This window comes from Panthera uncia, chromosome D1, assembly GCF_023721935.1.
Source record: "Panthera uncia isolate 11264 chromosome D1, Puncia_PCG_1.0, whole genome shotgun sequence".
NCBI classification, from domain to species: Eukaryota; Metazoa; Chordata; class Mammalia; order Carnivora; family Felidae; genus Panthera; species Panthera uncia.
The window spans coordinates 96,905,829-96,926,696 of NC_064808.1; the positions used below are offsets into that span (position 1 = coordinate 96,905,829).

Here is a 20,868-nt window from a genome sequence, read left to right on the forward strand (position 1 = left end):
GGTCAGAGCAGGGGTCAGGTCAGCCGTTCCAGGGGCGACCGGGGGCTGGCCTCGGGCCCGGGCTCCCGAGCGCTGCGGCGGCGGCGGCGGCTAGGAACCGGCGGGCGCGCTCGCGGTGCCCACTGGCTCATCCCCGGAGGGGGGCACCCGGGAGCCAGCGCCAGAGGAGCGGGGCCCACGCGGGAAGGTCGAGCTCGCCGGTGAGGTCACGGTTGCCATGGCTGCGGGCAGTGACGCGCGTCGGCACGTGACGCGCGGTTGCCATGGCGCCGGGCCCCGGCGGCGCGGGCGCCCCGCCTCCCCGGGTGACGTCCGTCAGGCCCCCCCTCTTTTTCCCGCCCCCCTGCCCCCTCTCCCCCCGCCCCCCCCTCCCCGCCGGCTCCCCGCGGGCCCGGGAGGTTTCACTGCACAACAAGATGGCGGCGGCGGCGGCGAGCGGAGCTGGCGGGGCTGCCGGGGCCGCAGCGGGGGGAGCCGGGCCGGCGGGCCGCCTGCTGCCTCCGCCCGCCCCGGGGCCCCCGGCCGCCCCAGCTGCCGTGCCCCCGGCGGCTGGCCCGCCGCGTCCCCCAGCCCCGGCCTCCCGCGGGCCGGTGCCTGCCCGCATCGGCTACTACGAGATCGACCGCACCATCGGCAAGGGCAACTTCGCTGTGGTCAAGCGGGCCACGCACCTCGTCACCAAGGCCAAGGTAGTGGCGCGGCGGGAGCGGGCGGCTGCGGGGCTGCGCGGCCCGGGACCGTGGGTCCGAGAGTGGCGGGGGCAGGAGCGACCCCGCGACAGGGAAGCTGAGGGGTCGGCGCGGGGAGCGGGGCTCGGGGTGGTGGCGGGGAGCGTTGGGGATCGGGGAGACGGACGCGGAGGGGAGTGAGGAGGGGGCGGGCCGAGAGGGGGGACCCCCCGGGGGGGGGGGGGGGGGGGGGGGGGGGGGGAGGAGACTTGAGCGCGGAGACCCTGGGGACCGAGAAGCCGGGGATGGGGAGGGGGTGCCCAGGGCTTTGCGGAGGGTAGTGGAAGGGGCGATTGGAAGGAAGAGGTTTGGAACTCTCACGGAGCCAGAGACTGTGAGCTGAGACGACTCTGGAAGCAGCAATTAGGAAATCCTAAGGGAATGAGGGCGGGGGGGGGGGGGGGAGGAAATGGGGACAGGAGGATGGGGGGAAGACGAGGGTAAACTGGCAGCCGGGGGAGTTAGGAGGGGGACAAGGACATGGACTAGGGGTGTGTGGTGGGTGCAGGGTGCTGGGAGATACGAGGGACCTGAGACCTTATGACAGATGCCAATCGGCGTTTGATCGTCTGAGACTGATGGGTTGGTAGCAATGGGAGCCCGAGGACAGACCACATTATCCGAGGAGGCGATGAAGAAAATGGGGAAATAAGGAGGAAAAAAATTACTTTGCTTTTCCGCAGGAAGGGGCTCAGGGAACAGAGGCCCAGGGCGCCCCAGGTTCATGGTTGGCACTAGGTAATCAGGGGTTAAACAATTTGGGAGAACTGGGTTGCTGGTTATTTTTAGTTGCTGGAGGGTCTGGAATCATGGGCTTTATAGAGCCCAGGGTGGGCTCTCAGTGGTGGGGGGGGGAAAGCCTGGTGGGCGACTGAGGAGGTGTATGAGAAACCCAGACCCTGGAGGATTCCACTGGGCCCTTTGGTTCTCAAGGGATTTGTGGAGCTGTAGTAATGAAATTGGCCAAGGTCAATTAGGAAGCCATACAAGTATACATACACAGTTTGACATAGAAGATTTTTCTTTTCTTTTCTTTTTTTTTTTTTTTTTGAGGAAACGGGTAGCACTTTCTTTCCGGTAGCTTTCTTCATTGGAAATACTGGAATCGAAGTCATCAGGAGAAATCTTTGGGTTTTGATAGGACCCACAAAGCCCATTTGTACTCCAGATTTCTTTCTTTGCTCAACCTCTCACTTGAATGAATACTTTCAGTGTAGTCATTCATTATATTTAAAACTGCACTTTGTGTTTCCCCTCAACCCCGGGCTAATGAAGAACCCTTACAGCTGCTGCTGCTTCCTACCAAAGCCACATCAATTCCTCACCTTCTCAGCCTAGCCCCTGCTTATCATCACCTACGTTGTTGTTGCTTTTATGGCAATTGCTTGTTTTCAGAAGCCAGTAGCTCATCTAGGCCTTCTCTCCTGCTCGCTTACACCCTGAAGTTCCTTTTTCCCTCCTTTCTGTCAAAGCCTGCAGGGGGCCTTTTTTTTTTTTTTTAAAACCAGGGTGGCAGGGTAGGTGGCTGTGGAAAATTGATTGGTCAGTTTCACTTCCTCTGGGGGGCCCCCTTCAGCTTTTTTGTCAGTTTTTATCAGAGGGCCTCAAGTCTGTAGGTCTGAGCTGAATGAGGTACCAAAGTCCAGGGTTCTCTGATGTCCCTGTCAGATCCTGAGGGGGACTAGACTCAGCCAAGCTTGGGTGCATCTCTGTCCAGCCCCCTCTCCCCCCCCAGGTGTTTACAGTTCTGTTGACTGTTGGCTAAGCCAAAGTTGTGTTTATAAACAGCCCTAGTCGTTCCAGAGCTTTGTTCCTTGTTTCAGGATTTCCTTTTTTGATTTTATTTTTCTCCCTTTCCCCTCTCTTCTCAGTAATCACATTGAGGTCCTGTGATTATTTCGCTCTGACCTCTAGGGGATGGACTCCATGAATTTAATTGGTTGCCTGGTTTATGGTATCTGTGATTTAAAGAATTTTGTGTCCTCCAGCCCTTGGATACACCAAAATATTGATAAAATAGTCTGCGACAGACAGGGTTGTATGTTTTTGTAAACGTAATTGCAAACAGTTGATTCTTGGCTTTATGTATAAAAGAGACGTTTCTGTCTTCAGTAGTCAGCAAAGCCAGTGGCTAATTATGGCTGATCTGCTCGCTTTCTAATTTTCCTGTGTGTGTGTGTTTCTTGGTTTTTCTCTGAGGCCTTGGTATCCTTTAGGACTGCAGCATCTTAAACATTAGCTTGTTTATAAATGGGTGTCACTGTTTATGTCGGTTTTCATCTTTGATCATTTGTGGTATGCAGTTATGTAATTCCTATGTATGGAAATATTCGAAATCCTGAATGAGGCTGAATTGGCTCGGACAATGAGTTGCATGTGTGAGGGGACCACACCAGCACTCATTTGTGTTTCTGTAGCAGTGTGCAATTTCCTAGTTACAGTTACAAGCGCCCTATCTTTTGCTGCTTAAATTACTCTGACGAAGTGAGTGAAGCTTAATTCACAAGGAGTTGTCATGTGCTCTGGGTGAGCGATGAGCATATTTTGGCCTGCTCCATGGTTATCTGAATCCACTCTGGAAGGGATTCTTAAATGCTGACAGCTTAGATGTGCCTAACAGCTGTTGACATACAGTGCGATGGCCTAGTAAGGCCATGATTTGGTTATATAATGGCGAGGAAGGTGCCTAGGTACTGGTAAATGCAGGAGCTGCTGTTTCAGTAACTCAGAGAAACAGATTTTTCTCTCCCCGTGCACTGCAGCGTTTATCTTACTCCTGCAGTAAGGTCACTTGGAGCCCAAGAGAGCTATTTTTTTTTCATGTCTTTCTAGAATCTATAATTTTCTTTTTTCATCTTTTAGAGGTGCATGATTTTTTTTTTTTCTTTCTCCTTTTCCCCCTGTAAGCCACTGGATGGTCTGGGTTTTACATAAAACCATCTTGAACAATTAGACTCTGGTAATTCAGAAGGTATCTGTGTTGGTTGAAGGAGGGTAGGTCATACATGCTTTCTGAACTTCAGGGAAGTATTTATGATCTATTTTTTCTTCCACACACTGCCCATTCCAAGGACTAAGAGGCTAAAAAGTAAACTTCATTTGTTGACTAAGCTGCCCTCCACGCAACAATAAGTGGTAAAGCTGGCTCTTTCCCAGGTTCTGTTAACTCTCAAACCTCCTGGAGTAGGGCCCCGGGCTGAATAAAATCAGTAGAGAAAAGGAGATGTTTTCCTGTTATGTTGTGGGTGACTTATGCAGCCCAGCAGTGGTGAGCTCAGACCGAGTACTGTTAGCACTGCGGTGCTTGGGGCATCACTGCGGTGCACTTACCAGGAGAGAACGTTCATCTGTGACATACTTTGGTCAGCAGCTCACCCTGGCTGTCTTTGTCCTATCTTCTTTTTAGTTTTCTTTTGGAGAAAGACATTTTTTTTTTTTTTTCTCTTGTTGAAGGCTTGGTCTGAGATTCTCTGGCTCTCTTCTTTTGATAGGACACTGTAAAGTATTAAAGACATTAAAAAAAGATTCTCTGCTTCCAATTTGCTTATAGGCTGTTCCCGGTGCCTGATTATACCTTCACTCGTTGGATGAGTGGGGACAAAGTGTAGATCTGTGTTGTGTGCGTTTTAAAAATGTATATGTGACTATAAAAGTCATTGGTCAAATACTTACAAAATGTCCTTTCAGCAAATGTGTATCACTTGCTTGTTACTGGATTGTAGTTAAGAGGTTGGGCTTTGGATAAGGCTGCCTGGGCTTGGATCCTCTTCTGCTTAGTGGCTGCATGATCTTGGGTAAATTGTGTAACCTCTCTGTGCTTGGATTTGCTCACCTGTAAAGATGAGATGATGGTAGTACGTGCCTCACGGGTTGGGGTGCTGTGGAGATTAAATAAGATAAGATAGGGGATGCTACTGGAATATGCCTGGCACGCAGTAGGGATACGGGAACTGTCATCGGCAGCTGCGGTAACAGAGATGCGTGGGGCATAGCCCCTCCTCTTCTGCCTTTTACCCATTTGGAACAGTTCATGAATGCACATCCTGTTCGTGCAGGTAGATGCCACCTTCATGATATGCTTTCAGGGCAAAACAGTTAGGTTGCTGTTATTTCAGATGCCACTTTGTGATACCGGGGTTGAGCTCCTGTGGACTGTGGGCTAATTTCATGAGATTGACATTTTAAAACACGATTTTCCATTAGTTTCCATTTTTTTAAACTAATCTCTATGCCCACTGTGGGGCTTGAACTCACAACCCCGAGATCAAGAGTCGCACACTCCACTGACTTGAGCCAGCCGGGCGCCCCTAAACTTTTTTTCTTTTAAAGCAATTGTGAGACTTGTCTGCCGAAAACTGACACTGGCTTTTGCTTTGGGCCGCCCCGGATTTTCAGTGTGTTTGTGTAACGACTCCTGGTTACATTGGTGATGGAACAGAGTTTCTTTGAGTATACTTTCCTCCCAGAGATTCACTTAAATTTGGTGGAGGGTATGAAGAAGTATTCCTGCAAGCTGAAGGATGCATTTGCATTTGGGTGCAGAGGGTGCTACTTAGAAGACCAAGGTCAGGATTCTTCACTTTAGATATTACACAGAGAAAACATTTTGCCCCATGACCCCATTCCAAATGTTGAACAGCCGTGACACATCTGTGTGCTGTGTGGTTTAGTGCAAACTCATTTCCATGAAAAGAGCAACTCAGAGTGGGAAGTGGTATTATTTTCACTTCTAAGGAGGAGTGTAATGAAGCAGAGTAGATGATGCTTACACTCATTAGATGGCCGAAAGCAAGACTCATTGGTAAATAGAAAAGAGAATTGTATCAAAAAGGAAATGAAAGCGAGGTTGCATTAGATACCTTTGAGGAGGGTAGTTCCATCTTTAGATAATCTAAAAATGACTGTTGAAAGATGACTGACTTCATTTTGATGCAGTTGTGATGGGGTTACTGACTTTGTTGAAATTTTGTGAAGAGCTAAGATTGATTTGGACTGGTTTCTCCAGAGTCAAAATACCAGTATTCCACTTTCAACATCAAAGCTGTTTATTTTAACATTCTGACTTTGGTGCCAGCTCCCTAGAAAGTCATAGATCTGGCTCAAGCCAGAGGTGCCCAGACTAGTTATTTCTGTGCCAGAAGTGCTGTTTTCATTTTCCAAGCATCAATCTGGCGAATGTTTTCTAGTTCACGGCATAAGAGAGAACAAAATGGATGCTTTGAAGAGAAGAAGAAATGCTCTCTGCTCACCAGAACCTCTATAATTCTAAAAAACGTCAAAAACATCTTTGCCCAGGGATGGAGCCTTTGCCTTATCCATCCATTCACTTGACACGTGATTGCTGAATCCGAATGTGGGGTCAGGTTCTATCCTAGGCTCTTGAGTACACCAATAACAAGAAAGAGAAAAAGCCCCTTGCCTTCTTGAAGCTTACTTTCTAATGCAAGGAAACAGACAAGAAAGATGGAAACACACACACAACTTCATACAGTGATGAATACAATGAGGAAAATTGTGCTGCCTCAGGTGTTCTCAAGGAAGGCCTTTTCCAAGGTGATGATATTTGAGCTGACACCTGAATGACGAGAAAAAGCCAGCCTAGGAAGGTTTAGGAGACAGAATTTTCAGTGCAGAAGGAATGGCAAGGGCAACAGTCTTAGGATGGAAATGAACTTGGTTTATCCAAAGATTAGACCCAAGGTCGTGGTGACTAGAGCCTAGTGAACAAGGAGGAGGGTGGCCGTTTTATGGAATTGGATATGAAATGGGATTGGCATCAGAGGATAGCAAAGTAGAGCTCTGGTATCATCTGATTAATGATTTTAAAAATCCATGCTGGTTATTTTATGGTTAAGGGTAAAAATGCTTTTTCTAATGCATTTCTTCAGATGGGGGCAGCGTTCAGTTTTAACAGCTTACATTCTTTTACACCTATAAGAGAATGACATACATTTTGCATATAAAGTAAACATAATCAGCCAACAATACTTGCTGATTTGGGGGGGGGGGGTGGCACACACACAAAATCTTAGACATGTTTCAACTCTTTCTTTTCCAGAGTCTAGAAAGGTAGACAGCATGAAATTTAGAATCTTAGGCTTTTAGGGACTATTAAACTAGTTCAGACCAATTATCTATTAGAATCTTGTCTTTCTGTGGTATCTTCTATCCCCCCACCGCACCATTTGCCCAGAATCTGACAGCTAGTTAATGGTGAAGTTGGAATTAGAATCCAGGCATCCCTATTCCTAGTTAACTCTACCCTGATTCACCCAGTCATAGAAAACATTGTCTTTGCCCTCTTGATCTTTTATTAAGGAAATAAGATGTACCTACTAACTAAAGTCTAAGACATTTATCATTTCTAGTACAAAAAACTCCAAAATGAGATACCATGATAAGAGGAAAAATTTCCGAGTAGGGAGGAAGGGTAAGTATACCAACACTGTATTTCATCTGTCCTTTGGCATTATTTCACTCTGTGACTTCTGCCATGCACCAGTAGTCCTCCATGGGACCATTGCTTTGCCTTTGAATCCTACTGAGATACCACTTGGTGTCCCCTTGACTTGACTGAGGCATCAAAAAAGCCTTTCAGAAAAACCAAACCAAAACAAAAAACCCCCCAAAAACCCTTTCCAAATACTAAGGAAGTAAAAAAGGAAAGCAGTGAACACAGAAAAGGCAATGACCATAAACACAGTCTGCCTTATATAGTTTTCTTTCACCACTATATCTAGCTTACTACGAGGGAATATGAGTAATTATACTTCTGCTCTGTTGGTCTGGTCTGGTCTGGTCTGGTCTGTTTTTGAAAGTGCCTTTCTGAGATGGACTCCTTCCTTACCAGATCACTACCAATTTCTAGGGCATGGTGCCATCCTTTAACTCAGTAAGAGAACTGGTCACCAAGATACATACCCTTGATGACACAGGTGAGGGCCAAGAGAACCAGTTATCTAGGGCTCCTCTTACGTGGTTCTACTCTCTGGTCCACAAGCTACGCCTGTTCCGTAGGTGAATCACCTCAAGCATCAAATGAGTCCCTGACCTCTCTAATAGTGAGTACCTTGGTCCCTTTTGGCATAGAACAGTTATCCTGTCTCAGACCGATAACATCCAGAGAATGAAAATGATATACATCATGCACTTTTGTCTTAATGTAATAAATAATTGTTAAATAACTGACCCAGGCAATGTCTTTGAGAAGCCTCAGCAGTCTTGGATGAATTAGCTTGAAAGGGCTTGTTTTGGATACGTTCAGAATAAAATTCCTTCAGCTACTACCAAACTGTTGGATGAGCTATGGTGAAATTACATTTAGGAATATACTTCTGTTTATGAGGTGTGTGATCCGTTGAAGACAAGAAGTCTCTGGCTGCTATGTATTTCATGTGAGAATTTGGTTTGTCAGAAAGGTAGGAATCAGATTATGAATACTCAGCTTCATTTCCTAGAAACTGAAAAGGAGGGAGAAATATACCCATTGCCTGTTTAAGCTTGTCCGTGTGGGCTGTGCTCACTCACTTGGATACTTTTGGTTCTTATCTTAAACTATATTTAGGTTCTGATTAGGAAGTTCTGAGAAATTTTCAAATTTCTGCTTAGTTTCAGCTCTAGTATTTCAGCTTTATTTGCCAGCAGTGTGCCTAACTTATTGCTCCCTACAGAAGAATTGGATGTGAAAATCGAGGTTGGCTAATCACATTTCTTTTTTTTTTTTTTTTTTTTACTTTATTTACTTTGAGACAGAGCTGGACTGAGCTGGGGAGGGGCAGAGAGAGAGAGAGAGAGAGAAAATCCCATGCAGGCTTCAAACTCATGGACCTTGAGATCATGACCTGGGCCGAAATTAAGAGTCGGATGCTTAACTTACTGAGCCACCCAGGTGCCCCAGCTAATCACATTTGTTGAGACTGAATTTTTTTGGGAACAAATTTTTCCTTCCATCCGTCCATCCATCCTGCGAACTTTTGAAAAATTAATTGTCAAAAACCAGGAATGGATGATACATGGCACAAAATTCAAAAAGTACAAATTTATATATGATGAAGTTAAGTCTGCCTGCCACCCCAGTACTCAGCCACACAGTTTTTTAGTCTTGTTTCAGAAATCTTCATTAAGCACTTCTCTGTATCAGTCCAAATGCTGGATGCTGTTTGTGACATGCTCGAAATTTCTAAAAATAAATTTACTTAAAAAAAAAGAAAATATCTAACTTTTAAAGCATGTTAGGAGGCACAGTGTGATCATGCAAGCTCACGAGGGAAGGGATTTTAATCTGTTTGTTGCTATATTCTCAGTGTCTCCTGCAATGCCCGTAAATACTCATGTAGTGAATGGGTATCAGGATTAAAAAAATGGAAGCTGAGTTTGTTTTATACTCATAACACTTTTTAGAGTACATCTTAGAATTTTACTACTGAAATCTCCCATCTCCAGTTAAGATGTTAAAGGAAAGTAATTGTCTATTTTTTTTTTTTTTTTTTTTTCTTCACAAATATCTGAGTGAGGAGATTTCACAAGCTTTCTGGGCAAGTAATTATTTTTGGCATATCTCAAACTTTCATTATTAGTATATCTAAAATAAATCCTGCAATTTAAGTTCCAGTCCCTTACTTTAAAGGGAACGTTCTTTTATATGCAGGCTCCCAATGGGTTATTTCCTTGAGAAGGCTCCATGGTAGTGCATTCAGTGTAGTATAGTCAGCCAGGGCCTTGTTTTCTCTTCTGCCTCAGAGCAGACTCACCAAACTGTCTTGGGCCGTTAGCACTTTCTGACATAACTTTCAAGTATTTGTTGTTCTTCTTTAATAGTTTCTTTTTTATCCTAAGTGATCTGATTTAAAAACAAAACAAAACTTTTCTGTCACTGGCTTTTAACTTGAATGGGTTACTTTTAATGGCCCTTTCCTTTAATGGACTAATTCAACTAGTATTTGTTGTGTCATCTGTATCCAAAAAGTAGCAGCTCCCGGTACTGGGAAGACAAGAGGATAAATTTTATTCTGGTCAGGGTAGACTGTAGGTGAAGTTAAAGGAGCAATTCAGTGCTTACAGCCTAAACCTGATAGGGGAGGAAGAGGTGTTAAGCATAGATTCTCTTACTTCAGCCCAATTGCTTATTATTATTACTGGGCTTTCTTCTATCACTTGGCCCTGTTCCCCCCCCCCATTATAAAAGTAATTTGTATCCATGGAAGACATCTGGGGGGAAAACTCAGGAAATTATAAAGAAGCAAAGGGAAAAAGATCACCCTAATCCTGTCACCTAGAGGCAGTAGTCATTCATATTTTAAGATATGTAATTGGGATCATATTTCTGTACTATTTTATTCCTTTTCTCATCATTGGAAACTGTAAACATCAATTTTAATGCGTGTATACTTTTCCATTATCAGACTACTGTCATTTTTTGAAATTTTTTTCATAATTGAAGGTCCTTCCCAGTTTTTCGCTACCAAATTTGCTGTGATGCCCCTTTTTGCCCACGAGTCTGATGCATTTCAGATTTTTTGCTCAGGATACATTGTTGGAAGTGAAATGACTGGGTCAGAGGATACACGTGTTTTCAGGACGCTTGATACCTGTGTTGCCACATTGCTTTCGCGAAAGGTTGTGCCAGGCTTAGCCTCCGCAGCATGTATGAGGAGGCCTTCTTCCTTTATCTTGTTTTTAATGTTTATTTACTTATGATGAGAGAGAGAGTGCAAGTGGGGGAGGGACAGAGAGAGGGAGAGAGAGAATTCCAAGCAGGCTCTGCACTGGTGTGGAGCCCACCGTGGGGCCCAATCCCACAAACTGTGAGATCGTGACCTGAGCCAAAATCAAGAGTCGGACGCTTAACCGACTGAGCCACCCAGTGGCCTCTGTAATTTTAGTATTTTAATTTAAGATATATATAGACATTCACTAATCTTTTTAAAAGTGTTTATTCTGGAAAATTTCAAACATAAACAAAAGTCGAGAGACTAGTATAATGAACCCCCGTGGACTCATCACCCAGCTTATGCTGTTACCACTTCATGGCCAATCTTTCATCTGTACCCCTTCCCAATTCTTTCTAGTTTATTTTGAAACAGATTATAGAATCCTATAATTTTATCTGTAAATATTGGCATGTATCTGTAAACGAGGATTCTTTTTCAAAAAATATAACCTCAAGACCATTATCCTACCTAAAACAACAGTAATTCCTTAGTGTCATTAAATATCAAGTTAGTGTTAAGATTTCCCTGGTTGTCACATATACATATTTTTTTTTCTTTTTTTTTTAACCAGTTATTTGTTTGAATCAGGGTCTCCATGAGGTCCATACATTGTAATTGATGCCCCTTAAGTTTTTGTTTTTGTTTTTAATTTGTTTGTTTTACTCTATAGGTTTCCTCTCCTTCTCTTTCTCTTCGCAATTTAAGAAACACATTCACTAGCTAATCTTTTGATGTAGGGCCAAGGCCTTTCTTGGTGTGTTGATGTCTTGATTGGAGTTCCTTCATCTTGTTTGCGTTAAACATACCCAGAGTTTATCATCTTTGATTTCCAGTTTGTTTTGCTTTTTTAAAGCAGAGCATGAATTGAAAGGCATTTGTGAAGCAGTATGAGCACAGGATCCCTCTTGAGTTTTATGATTCCCTCCCCCCGCCAGTCTTTTACATCTGTTTCATCTACATCTAATTTGACTTTACCAAGTCTCTTTAAGCATTCAACTTAGTTTTCATAGAAACATGCCTTTCTTTCCTCCCTGATTTCACATGACTAGTAACAAGAGCACCTGGTATAAATAGGTTTGGGGGAAGAAACAACTCTTGGTAAGCATGCATCTCAATGGGTGGAAGCAGAAAGATGGAGAGTTAGAGTGGCTATTCATTGGGGCCAGTTTGCATGCTGGGGTACCAGTGGCTTCCCAGAGTGAAGGGGAAGCATTGGTTATTGGGGCAGGTTGGTTGAGTGGAGGTGGGTTAAGAGAGCTTCTGCACTAACATAAAATTATAAATAAGGGGAGGTTGTTAGCAATTTGGGGACAAGATATTTTATAGAATCTTTTATTTAAAGCGTATACTTCAGGGTGGTATTTTTGTCCACTTCTGTTAGAGTTTGCGTGAACTGAATTGAATTTGATCATGGGCCAGCGACGTTAAAATTTTGGTGAGGAAACAGCCAGACTCTCTAGTTTAAAAGGTTTATATGTGTTCACTGCCAGTGTGGTGTTCCATGGAACAAGTTGACATTTTCATGTAGTAAGTTGTTTTCTGTTCCTGGCAAGAGAAATCTTGGTTCCTATGCCACAAGAAACAGAATTGTTTTTATTGTGAAAGGCAGGAGCAGAGATGTGTGTTTCTTATTTGGATTAGATGGGCACCTGCAGGATTTCTTCTTTCTTTCTGCTTCCTGCCTGCTGTTGTCCTTCCTTCTGTCAAAATGTTCATTAGAATGTTGCATAAAGCAGCGTTCGGACAATAGATGAGTTTTTTTTAGTAGCTCATTTTTCCAAATCCTCAAAATAATGTTTTTAGTGATTGCATGTTCTTGGCTTACTTTCCATTTCTACATCAACAGTGATATTGTTATTCTAGTCAAATGGGACAGTTGTATTCCAGCAATGATCTCTGTGTGTAAGTCAGCTGCAGAGACACCACGTTCATATATTAGACCTAAATATTTTATCCGTATAGAGTAGTTCTGGTACATAATCGAATTTGAGCGTGGTTCTTTCGGATCTCCTTAAAGGGTTTTACATCCCTTGAGAATAAAGTAACTAGTTTGAAGCGTGTCGTTCGTAGGCCCCTTGGACACATGCAGAAGGGTGGCCAGTGATTTCAGCCTGCTGCCTCTTCTGATCTCATTTTTCTTCTTCCTTTTCAGTCAGCAGCTGCATCCAGTGCCCTGATCTAATTGAGCTCTTAGTAAAAGGGGTACTGTTATACTGAGTCACAACGTCTTATATCGGGGGGGGGGGGCTAGATTTTTTTTTTAGGTCAGGACTCCATCTTGAAGTTACATACAATTTTAAAACCATATTTCAGTTGTGTTACCTAAATTTCTCTTCCTTTTCTTATGCTAGTACTTGTGTTTTCTGCTTTTTCAGCTCTTTGGGGAACCTTATTAGCCCATCAAAATTGCCTGAGGCAGTCTTTAGCAATGAATTGAGCATTAGTGTGGAAGTCCAGGCACATGTTGGCAGATTTAATTTTTAATAGCTAGCAATTTTCTTTGGCCAAATCACTTAACCTCATGGAGCTTCCAGTTTTGTTTTGTTTTTTTTGTATATATATATTTTAAGAGCTTTACTGAGATATAATTCACATGCTATACAATTCACTCAATTCAGTGTTTTTAGTATACTCACAGAGTTGTGCAGCCATCAGCACAATTTTAGAACATTTTCATTCCCCTTAAAAAAAATGGCATATACCAGTTAGCAGTCATTACCCGTTTCCTCAGCCTCCTTCCCCCAGCCCTAAGCAACCACTAATCAGTTTTCTAGATTTGTGTCTTCTGGACATTTCATAGAAATAGAATCATACAAAATACGGCCTCTTGTGTCTGGCTTCTTTCACTTAGCATAGTGTCTTCAAGGTTCATATATGTGTTGGCAGAGATGCATGTCAGAATTCAGAATTTCATGACTTTTTATGGCCAAATAATAGTTTTCTGCACGGCTAGACTGCTCTTGGTTTATCCGTTCATGAACTGATGGGCATTTGCATTGTTTCTACTCTTTGCCTGTTGTGAGCAACGCTGTTATGAACACTCACATACAAGTTTTCGTGTGGACAGATGTTTTTATTTCTCTCGGGTGTATACACTCAAGGGTGAAATTGCCCGATCATGTAGCTCCACGTGTAACTTTTTGAGGAATTGCCAAACTGTTTTCCAAAATGGCTGTTCCCGTTCTACATTCCCACCAGGAATCAGTGAGGGTTGCAGTTTTTCTGTATCCTCACCAGAACTTTTAATCCGGCCATCCTAGTGGATATGAAGTGGTATTTCATTGTGGTTTTGATTTGCATTTTCCTAATGACTGTTGGTGTTGAGCATCTTTTCATGCACTGATTGCCGATTTGTAGATCTTTGGAGAAGTGTCTATTTCGATTTTTGCCTGTATTTTTGTGGGGTTATTTGTCTTTTTGTGGTTGAGTTGTAAGAATTCTTTACGTATTCCGGGTACAAGTTCTTTATCAGATGATTTACAAATATTTTCTCCCGTTTTTTGGGGTGTCTTTTCACTTCCTTGATGGTTTTGTTAGTAGCACAAAAGTTTTTAATTTTGATGCGCTTGTTTCTTTCTTTTTTAATTTTTTAAAATGTTTTTATTTATTTTTGAGAGACAGAGAGAGAGTGAGCATGGGGGAGGGGCAGAGAGAGATGGAGACGTGGAATCCAAAGCAGGGTCCAAGCTCTGAGCTGTCAGCACAGAGCCTGACACGTGGCTCGAACTCATGAACCATGAGATCATGACCTGAGCTGAAATCAGACACTGAACTGACTGAGCCACCCAGGCGCCCCTGATGCACTCGTTTCTTAATTTGTAAGGTTATTCTAACTCTGAAATTATATGCTCTGTTGTGAATATTTTCTTCTATTTTTTCTCATTCTCTTCCTTTCTCCTACTTTCAAATAGTTCTCCCTTTTCCAGGACATTTTGTAGCCTCAAAGACTGTTTAAAAACATCCGTGTATCTATCTGATACATGTGTCTTATGAAATAATCAAACTTTACAAGTATATGACATAGGAAGTAGTAGTTCCCTTTCTTCAGAGAAAATAGAGAGAGAGAGAGAGAGAGAGAGAGAGAGCAGTGGAGAGGCGCAGAGGGACAGAGGGGGAAAGAGAGAATCTTAAACAGGCTCCATGCCTGCCTAGCGTGGAGCCTGATGTGGAGCTCGATCCCAAGACCCTGGGATCATGACCTGAGCTGGAATCAAGAGTCGGATGCTCAACTGACTGGGCCACCCAGGAGCCCCATTGTTAACATTTTATAACCAGATTTTCCTATTCACGTGTTAACATTTTATGTTTTTTTTTTTTTATTAAAAAGGGATCATACCACACATCCAGTTTGTTACTTATTTTTTAACTTGAATAATATATCTCTGATCTTCTCCCATGTTAGTACATTTTGCTCTAGTTTCAATCTTTTTTTTTTTAATTTTTTTTTTTCAACGTTTTTTATTTATTTTTGGGACAGAGAGAGACAGAGCACGAACGGGGGAGGGGCAGAGAGAGAGGGAGACACAGAATCGGAAACAGGCTCCAGGCTCCGAGCCATCAGCCCAGAGCCCGACGCGGGGCTCGAACTCACGGACCGCGAGATCGTGACCTGGCTGAAGTCGGACGCTTAACCGACTGCGCCACCCAGGCGCCCCTAGTTTCAATCTTTTTAATGGCTGCCGAGTATTCCATTTTATGGATACACTATAATTTATTTAAGTTATACCCTATTGATAGATTTAATGTTGTTCCCAGCTTTTATTGTTTTTTATTACAAATTATATCTGTTAGCCTCTCTGCACATGTATATTTGCACGCTTATGTTAGTGTTTCTATTTCATTTATTGCTTTGCATTATTTAATACTCAAAAGACTCAGACTTAATTTTTTTTTTTTAATTTTTTTTTTAACCTTTATTTATTTTTGAGACAGAGAGAGACAGAGCATGAACAGGGGAGGGTCAGAGAGAGAGGGAGACACAGAATCCGAAACAGGCTCCAGGCTCTGAGCTGTCAGCACAGAGCCCGATGCGGGGCTCGAACTCACGGACCGCGAGATCATGACCTGAGCCGAAGTCGGCCGCTTAACCGACTGAGCCACCCAGGTGCCCCCAGACTTAATTTTTAAAAATAAAAATGTTAAATGCATTTTTATCGGGTCCAGCTTAGAGTAGAGGTCCCAAAAGTTATGTTTTCTTTTCCATTTTGATACATACGGTGCTAGGATCTCCTTTTGAAACTAGGTTCTTCATTCTCCCAGTAATTTAATACAGTAATTCACTAGAAGAGGGATGCATGCTTCGAAGTATGAATGCTTCAAGTTTTAAACGTTGCCAAACTGCCCTCCAAGAAAGGCCAAGCTAATTCACTGCACTCAAGAGTGTACCACAGTGCTCTCTCTGTTCTCTTTAACATTGGCAACCAGCCACCTTTTTAGAGAGCCAATCTGACAGGTAAAAAAATATTATTTTAGTTTATACTTATTTATTAGCAAATTATTTAATTTGCTGCTTGGCCATTTGTATTTTCTTATTGGAATTGTTTGTGTCCTTTGTCTACTTTTCTTTTTTAAATGTTTATTTATTTTTGAGAGAGAGAGGGAGACTGAGAATCTGAAAAAGCCCGAGGCTTAAGCCTGAGGTGGGGCTTGAACTCATCCCTCAAACTCACAATCTGTGAGATCATGACCTGAACTGAAGTTGGATGCTTCACTGACTGAGCCACCTAGTTGCCCCTTTTGCCTACTTTTCTATTGGGCTTTATGGCCTTTCCTCAGTATTGTGCAATAGCTTTTTGAATATTAGGGAAATTAGTTATCCCTTAAAATTTTACAGATTATGTTTTTGGGTTTGTCATTTCAATTTATGTGTGTAGTCAGGTTTTCCTGTTTTTTTGCTTTATGGCTTCTCATACGGTTTCCGTTCTCATTCTAATGAAAAAAATTTTTTTACCCATTTTTTCATTGAGTACTTTGATGGCTTTATTTTATTTATTTATTTTTTTAATTTTAATTTTTTTTCAATATGTGAAATTTATTGTCAGATTGGTTTCCATACAACACCCAGTGCTCATCCCAAAAGGTGCCCTCCTCAATACCCATCACCCACCCTCCCCTCCCTCCCACCCCCCATCAACCCTCAGTTTGTTCTCAGGATGGCTTTATTTTTAAATTTAGATCTTTGCTTAACGTGGAATGTATTTTGGTGTGAACCGAATGAGAAGGGATCAGGGAATTTGCTGGAGTTGTGATTTTACATTTATTTTTGTGGTTATTAATAGCTTTCTTCTCTTGCCAGACTGTAAGCTCCTTGAGGGCAATGATTGTATAGTTTTTTTCTCCTCCCTTGTTCTTATTTTCAGTGTTGAGCACAGTGCCTGCCTCATGCCAGGCCTTCCATTTACTGAACGAATGAACCTTTTTCTCCAGATACCTAGCTTATTGTCTCATCACAGTTTCTTGAGTAATTATTTCTTTCCTGATGTCTTTCCTTTATCTATAAAATCTCCACATGCTGGTTATGTTTCTAAGCTCTTTTATTTTTTTATTTTTTATTTTTAAATTCTTTACTTATTTATAGAGAGAGTGTGCATGTGCGGGGGCAGGGCAGAGAGAGAAGGAGAGAGAGAACACCAAGCAGGCTCTGTACTGTCAGCATGGACCCCGACACGGGGCTCAATCCCATGAACCGTGAGAATCATGATCTGAGCTGAAATCAAGAATCAGATACCCAACCAGCTGAGCCACCCAGGCACCCCTTTAAGCCTCTTTTAAGTCTTTACTTGCTTTGATACCGGGTGGCTTTAATTATTATAGCTTTATACGACTTAAAGCGTATTTGGAAGGTCAGGCTCAAATATTCTTAAATATACCAGTTTGGGAAGCACCATAATCTCCGTTGCTAGCCCTTAGAAAACATTCACTTAAATTACTGATTTAAATGTTCCATCTCTTCCAAGAGGCAGCCTGCAAAGTAGAATTGGTTTGGGGGTGTTACTTATTGGAGTTTTTCTAGGATATGACATCTTTAGCTCTGCCTTGACATCCTAAGTGCTTTTTAAAAACTCATTTTATAATCTTGGGTATCTCTAAAAAAAAAATAACATTTTTCTCACCATCTTTTAATGCAGAATATACAGGGAGAGGGTAGGTGGCAGAAAAGGCATCAAGAAATTGCGTTGGCACCCAGCTGACAGCAAAGGCAGATAGTGGAAAAATTATTGCTTACAAGTGGTGTACAGAATTCAGTTCAGTGACCTTGGTTTTCTCACCCTGTGCACGACGCATGTCTTTCCTGTGGCATGCAATATTAGATCAATTCATTGCATATGACTTGGGTGAAGTTCAGGTAACACTGCTCACGAGCCGCTTTCTGTTTCTTTGGTGACTCTCCTTTTTTCTGTAAAACATTAGACATTCTTACAGTCTGAAATAGAATATTCTCTTGGGATTTTCTGTGCCGTCGTCCTTATGCAGGAACCAACATGAGGGTCTTCTGAGTATTACAGAAGTTTAATGTCTGGGGAGTGGAGCTAATGGAACAGAGCGTACCTATTGCAAAAGAATCCTTGCTTACTTTTCTGTTGGAACATTATTCCAGAGCGCTTCGACAAAACTCTTGATTCTAAATAATTGCTAATTTACAAGTGTATTTTAGATGATTACCCATATTCTTTGAAAAATAAAATAGTGGTTTTGTTACGCTTAGACTTTTCCTTAATAAGCCTAACCATGGATTCTAGAAGTATGAAAGCAGAAAAATAAAGTAGGTTTGTTGGGGACCCTTAGTCTCCACCCTAGAATTAAACACCACTGAAAATAACCCTGGAATGAAGGGTTTTTGTGTGGCAGGACTAGTTGACTTACACAATTCTTCCTTTTGCAAGTTTCTGTTGGTGGAAAATGGGCTTACTTTTCTTTTAGTTGTATTCCTGACTTTTCTCAATGCCAGTCTTAACTGCGAGATTTTTAGGCAGTTAACTGTTCCAGCACACCAGTGAGCAGCTTGTTAGTAGATGTTATCTCAGGTTGATTAGGTACTCTTGAGATTTACTGTGCTTGCAAAACACCTGTCTGTGTTTGAGCTTTGCTAGGTTGTTGGCTTTTGTGTTTGACTGAAGATTTGCTCCAAAGAAAGCAAATAGCTGTTGGAAAAAGGGAGAAGGGAAAAGGGAGTCAGCAATTTTCTATATGCTTTCATTGAAGAGATTTCCCAGTGAGAAAGCTCTTGTAGGCTTGACCTTTTTGCGCTGAAGTAACCCGGCATTTCATTATGTATTCCGTTGAGGTTTTGGAGCTCTGTGCCAGAAAGTGCAAACCAAGGTTGGATGTGAAAGGAATATTCAGAGGGTGAAGCTCAGAGTCAACAAAGTGCTATTTCATAGGCCAGGTCCAAAAATAACCTGCTTGCCATAGGAGAGCAGCACGGAGGTAGTGCTTTTGCTGTTCTGAGCAGTGTTTTAGGTCCAGTTATGTCATCCCGGCACCATTCAAGTCAGGTTTAAGGCCATACCATTTAAGACTTAGGTTTGGGAGAATGTTCTCGGTCACTCTTACCCCACGGAAGAGTTATTTTGCAAGGTTTAGAAGGAGTGCTTTTCTGCCACGTTGGAAGATATTAACATGATTTACTCTTCTCTAAATAGGGGGATGGTCTACGTCATAGCCTTCTAATCGTTGAGACTCAGATTAATGGTTTGCATGGATCCTGTGGTTGATCTGGAGTAAGTAAGAGACAGAATTTAGTTTTTGGTTCAGAAAAGCTAGCATCGGAATGGATCCCTGACCAACCCTGAAGGTTAGGAAATGTTACGGTCCAGAGGTCCCTTCTGGGGGCTTGCAGTAGGACTCTAAAGACAGTAAGTTTTCGGAATTTATAAATAATTTTGAGTGTGGAAATGCACAGCACACAGACTTAAAATAAGCAGGTCAGGAAGTTTGATGAGAAGGAATAAATGAACTCTAGTCACTTGATGGAATGAGACTGCGGAAGAGAACAGTCTGTTAGGTGGTGGTAATTGTGAAGTTGAGGCTGACCCCGGAAATGAGTTGTCAGGTGCGCTGTCACCCTCATTAATGGTTCATATTATTGCTCAGGTTTATAGTTGTGTGAAGAGATGACTTTCCAACCCCATCCGGGGCACTAGAGGTTCAAAAATTTAAAAGCTACAGAAGAGTGAAATACAGAAAAGTTTCCTGCCCACACATACCCTATAACCATCCAGACCCCTTTCCCATAGGCAGTTGGTGTTATCAGTGTCTTACGCATCCTGAGATATTTTATGTGTATACAAGTAAATGTGTATCTCTATTTACTATACCCCTCTTTAAAAACAAATTGTAGTAAATTCTACATACTAGCCTGTGTCTTTTTTCACTATTGTATCTTGAGGGTTGTTACACGTAACTATATGAGGAGCTTTCTAATTAAAAAGAAATGCTTTACGGTATTCCCATGAAAGAATGTATCTTTTTTTTTTTTTAAGTTGGTCTCCTTGTGGATGACTGTTTTTTTTTTTTTTTTTTTTTTTTTTTTTTATTTTTCTAATGTAAATAATACTTGAGGGGTGCCTGGGTGGCTCAATCGGTTAAGCATCCAACTCTTGATTTCAGCTCAGGTGGTGATCCTAGGATTGTGGGACCGAGCCCTGCATTGGGCTCCATGGTAAATGTAAAGCCTGCTTGAGATTCATTCTTCCTCTCCCTCTCCCTCCCCTCCCCCTGCCCCTCCCCCTCTCCCTCTTCCTTTTCTTCTCCCTCTCCCCCATTCATTTGCTTGTTGTCTCTCTCTTCCTCAAAACAACCCCCCCAAAATTAGTGGTTTTAAAGAAATATATTAGGGTTTTATATTCAAAAGTAAATGTTTTAAGTCATAGTAGAAACTTGTTATAGTTATAATAATATCTCAGATCTGTATAACATGTTTACAGATGTCATATTTGAGTCTTAACGTAATCCTGTGAGGTAAGGCCACGATTTTATCCATGAGGAAGGGGCGCCTGGGTGGCTCAGTCGGTTGGGCGGCCGACTTCGGCTCAGGTCATGATCTCCCAGTCTGTGAGTTCGAGCCCTGCGTCGGGCTCTGTGCTGACAGCTCAGAGCCTGGAGCCTGTTTTGGATTCTGTGTCTCCCTCTCTCTGACCCTCCCCCGTTCATGCCCTGTCTCTCTCTGTCTCAAAAATAAATAAACGTTAAAAAAAAAAAATTTATCCATGAGGAAGTAGATATCCCTTCTGAACAGTTTTGAGCGGCAGAGGTAGCGGTAGAAGAACCAAGGTCTTCGAACTCCCATTGGTACCTTGTCACTTTACCCAAAATGGGGATGTTCCGGTGGGGATGTAGGGAAGCCGTGGCAGGAGAATAATACGAAATAAACCTGGATGAAGCAAGCTTGAGAGAGAGAGAGAGAGAGAGAGAGAGAGAGAGAGAGAGAG

General features: G+C 42.6%; 1 protein-coding gene across 5 annotated transcripts in view; it reads left to right on the top strand.

Moving 5' to 3' along the window:
* The first annotated feature begins 374 nt into the window (after positions 1-374).
* Positions 375-20,868, top strand: part of SIK3 (SIK family kinase 3) — a 217,436-nt gene continuing 196,942 nt past the window's right edge. For all 5 annotated transcript variants that reach the window (XM_049621030.1, XM_049621050.1, XM_049621039.1 and 2 more), the window contains exon 1: positions 375-689. In XM_049621030.1, coding sequence (XP_049476987.1) covers positions 417-689 — 273 coding nt within the window. In that variant the 5' untranslated portion in view covers positions 375-416. The remainder of the gene's footprint in view (positions 690-20,868) is intronic.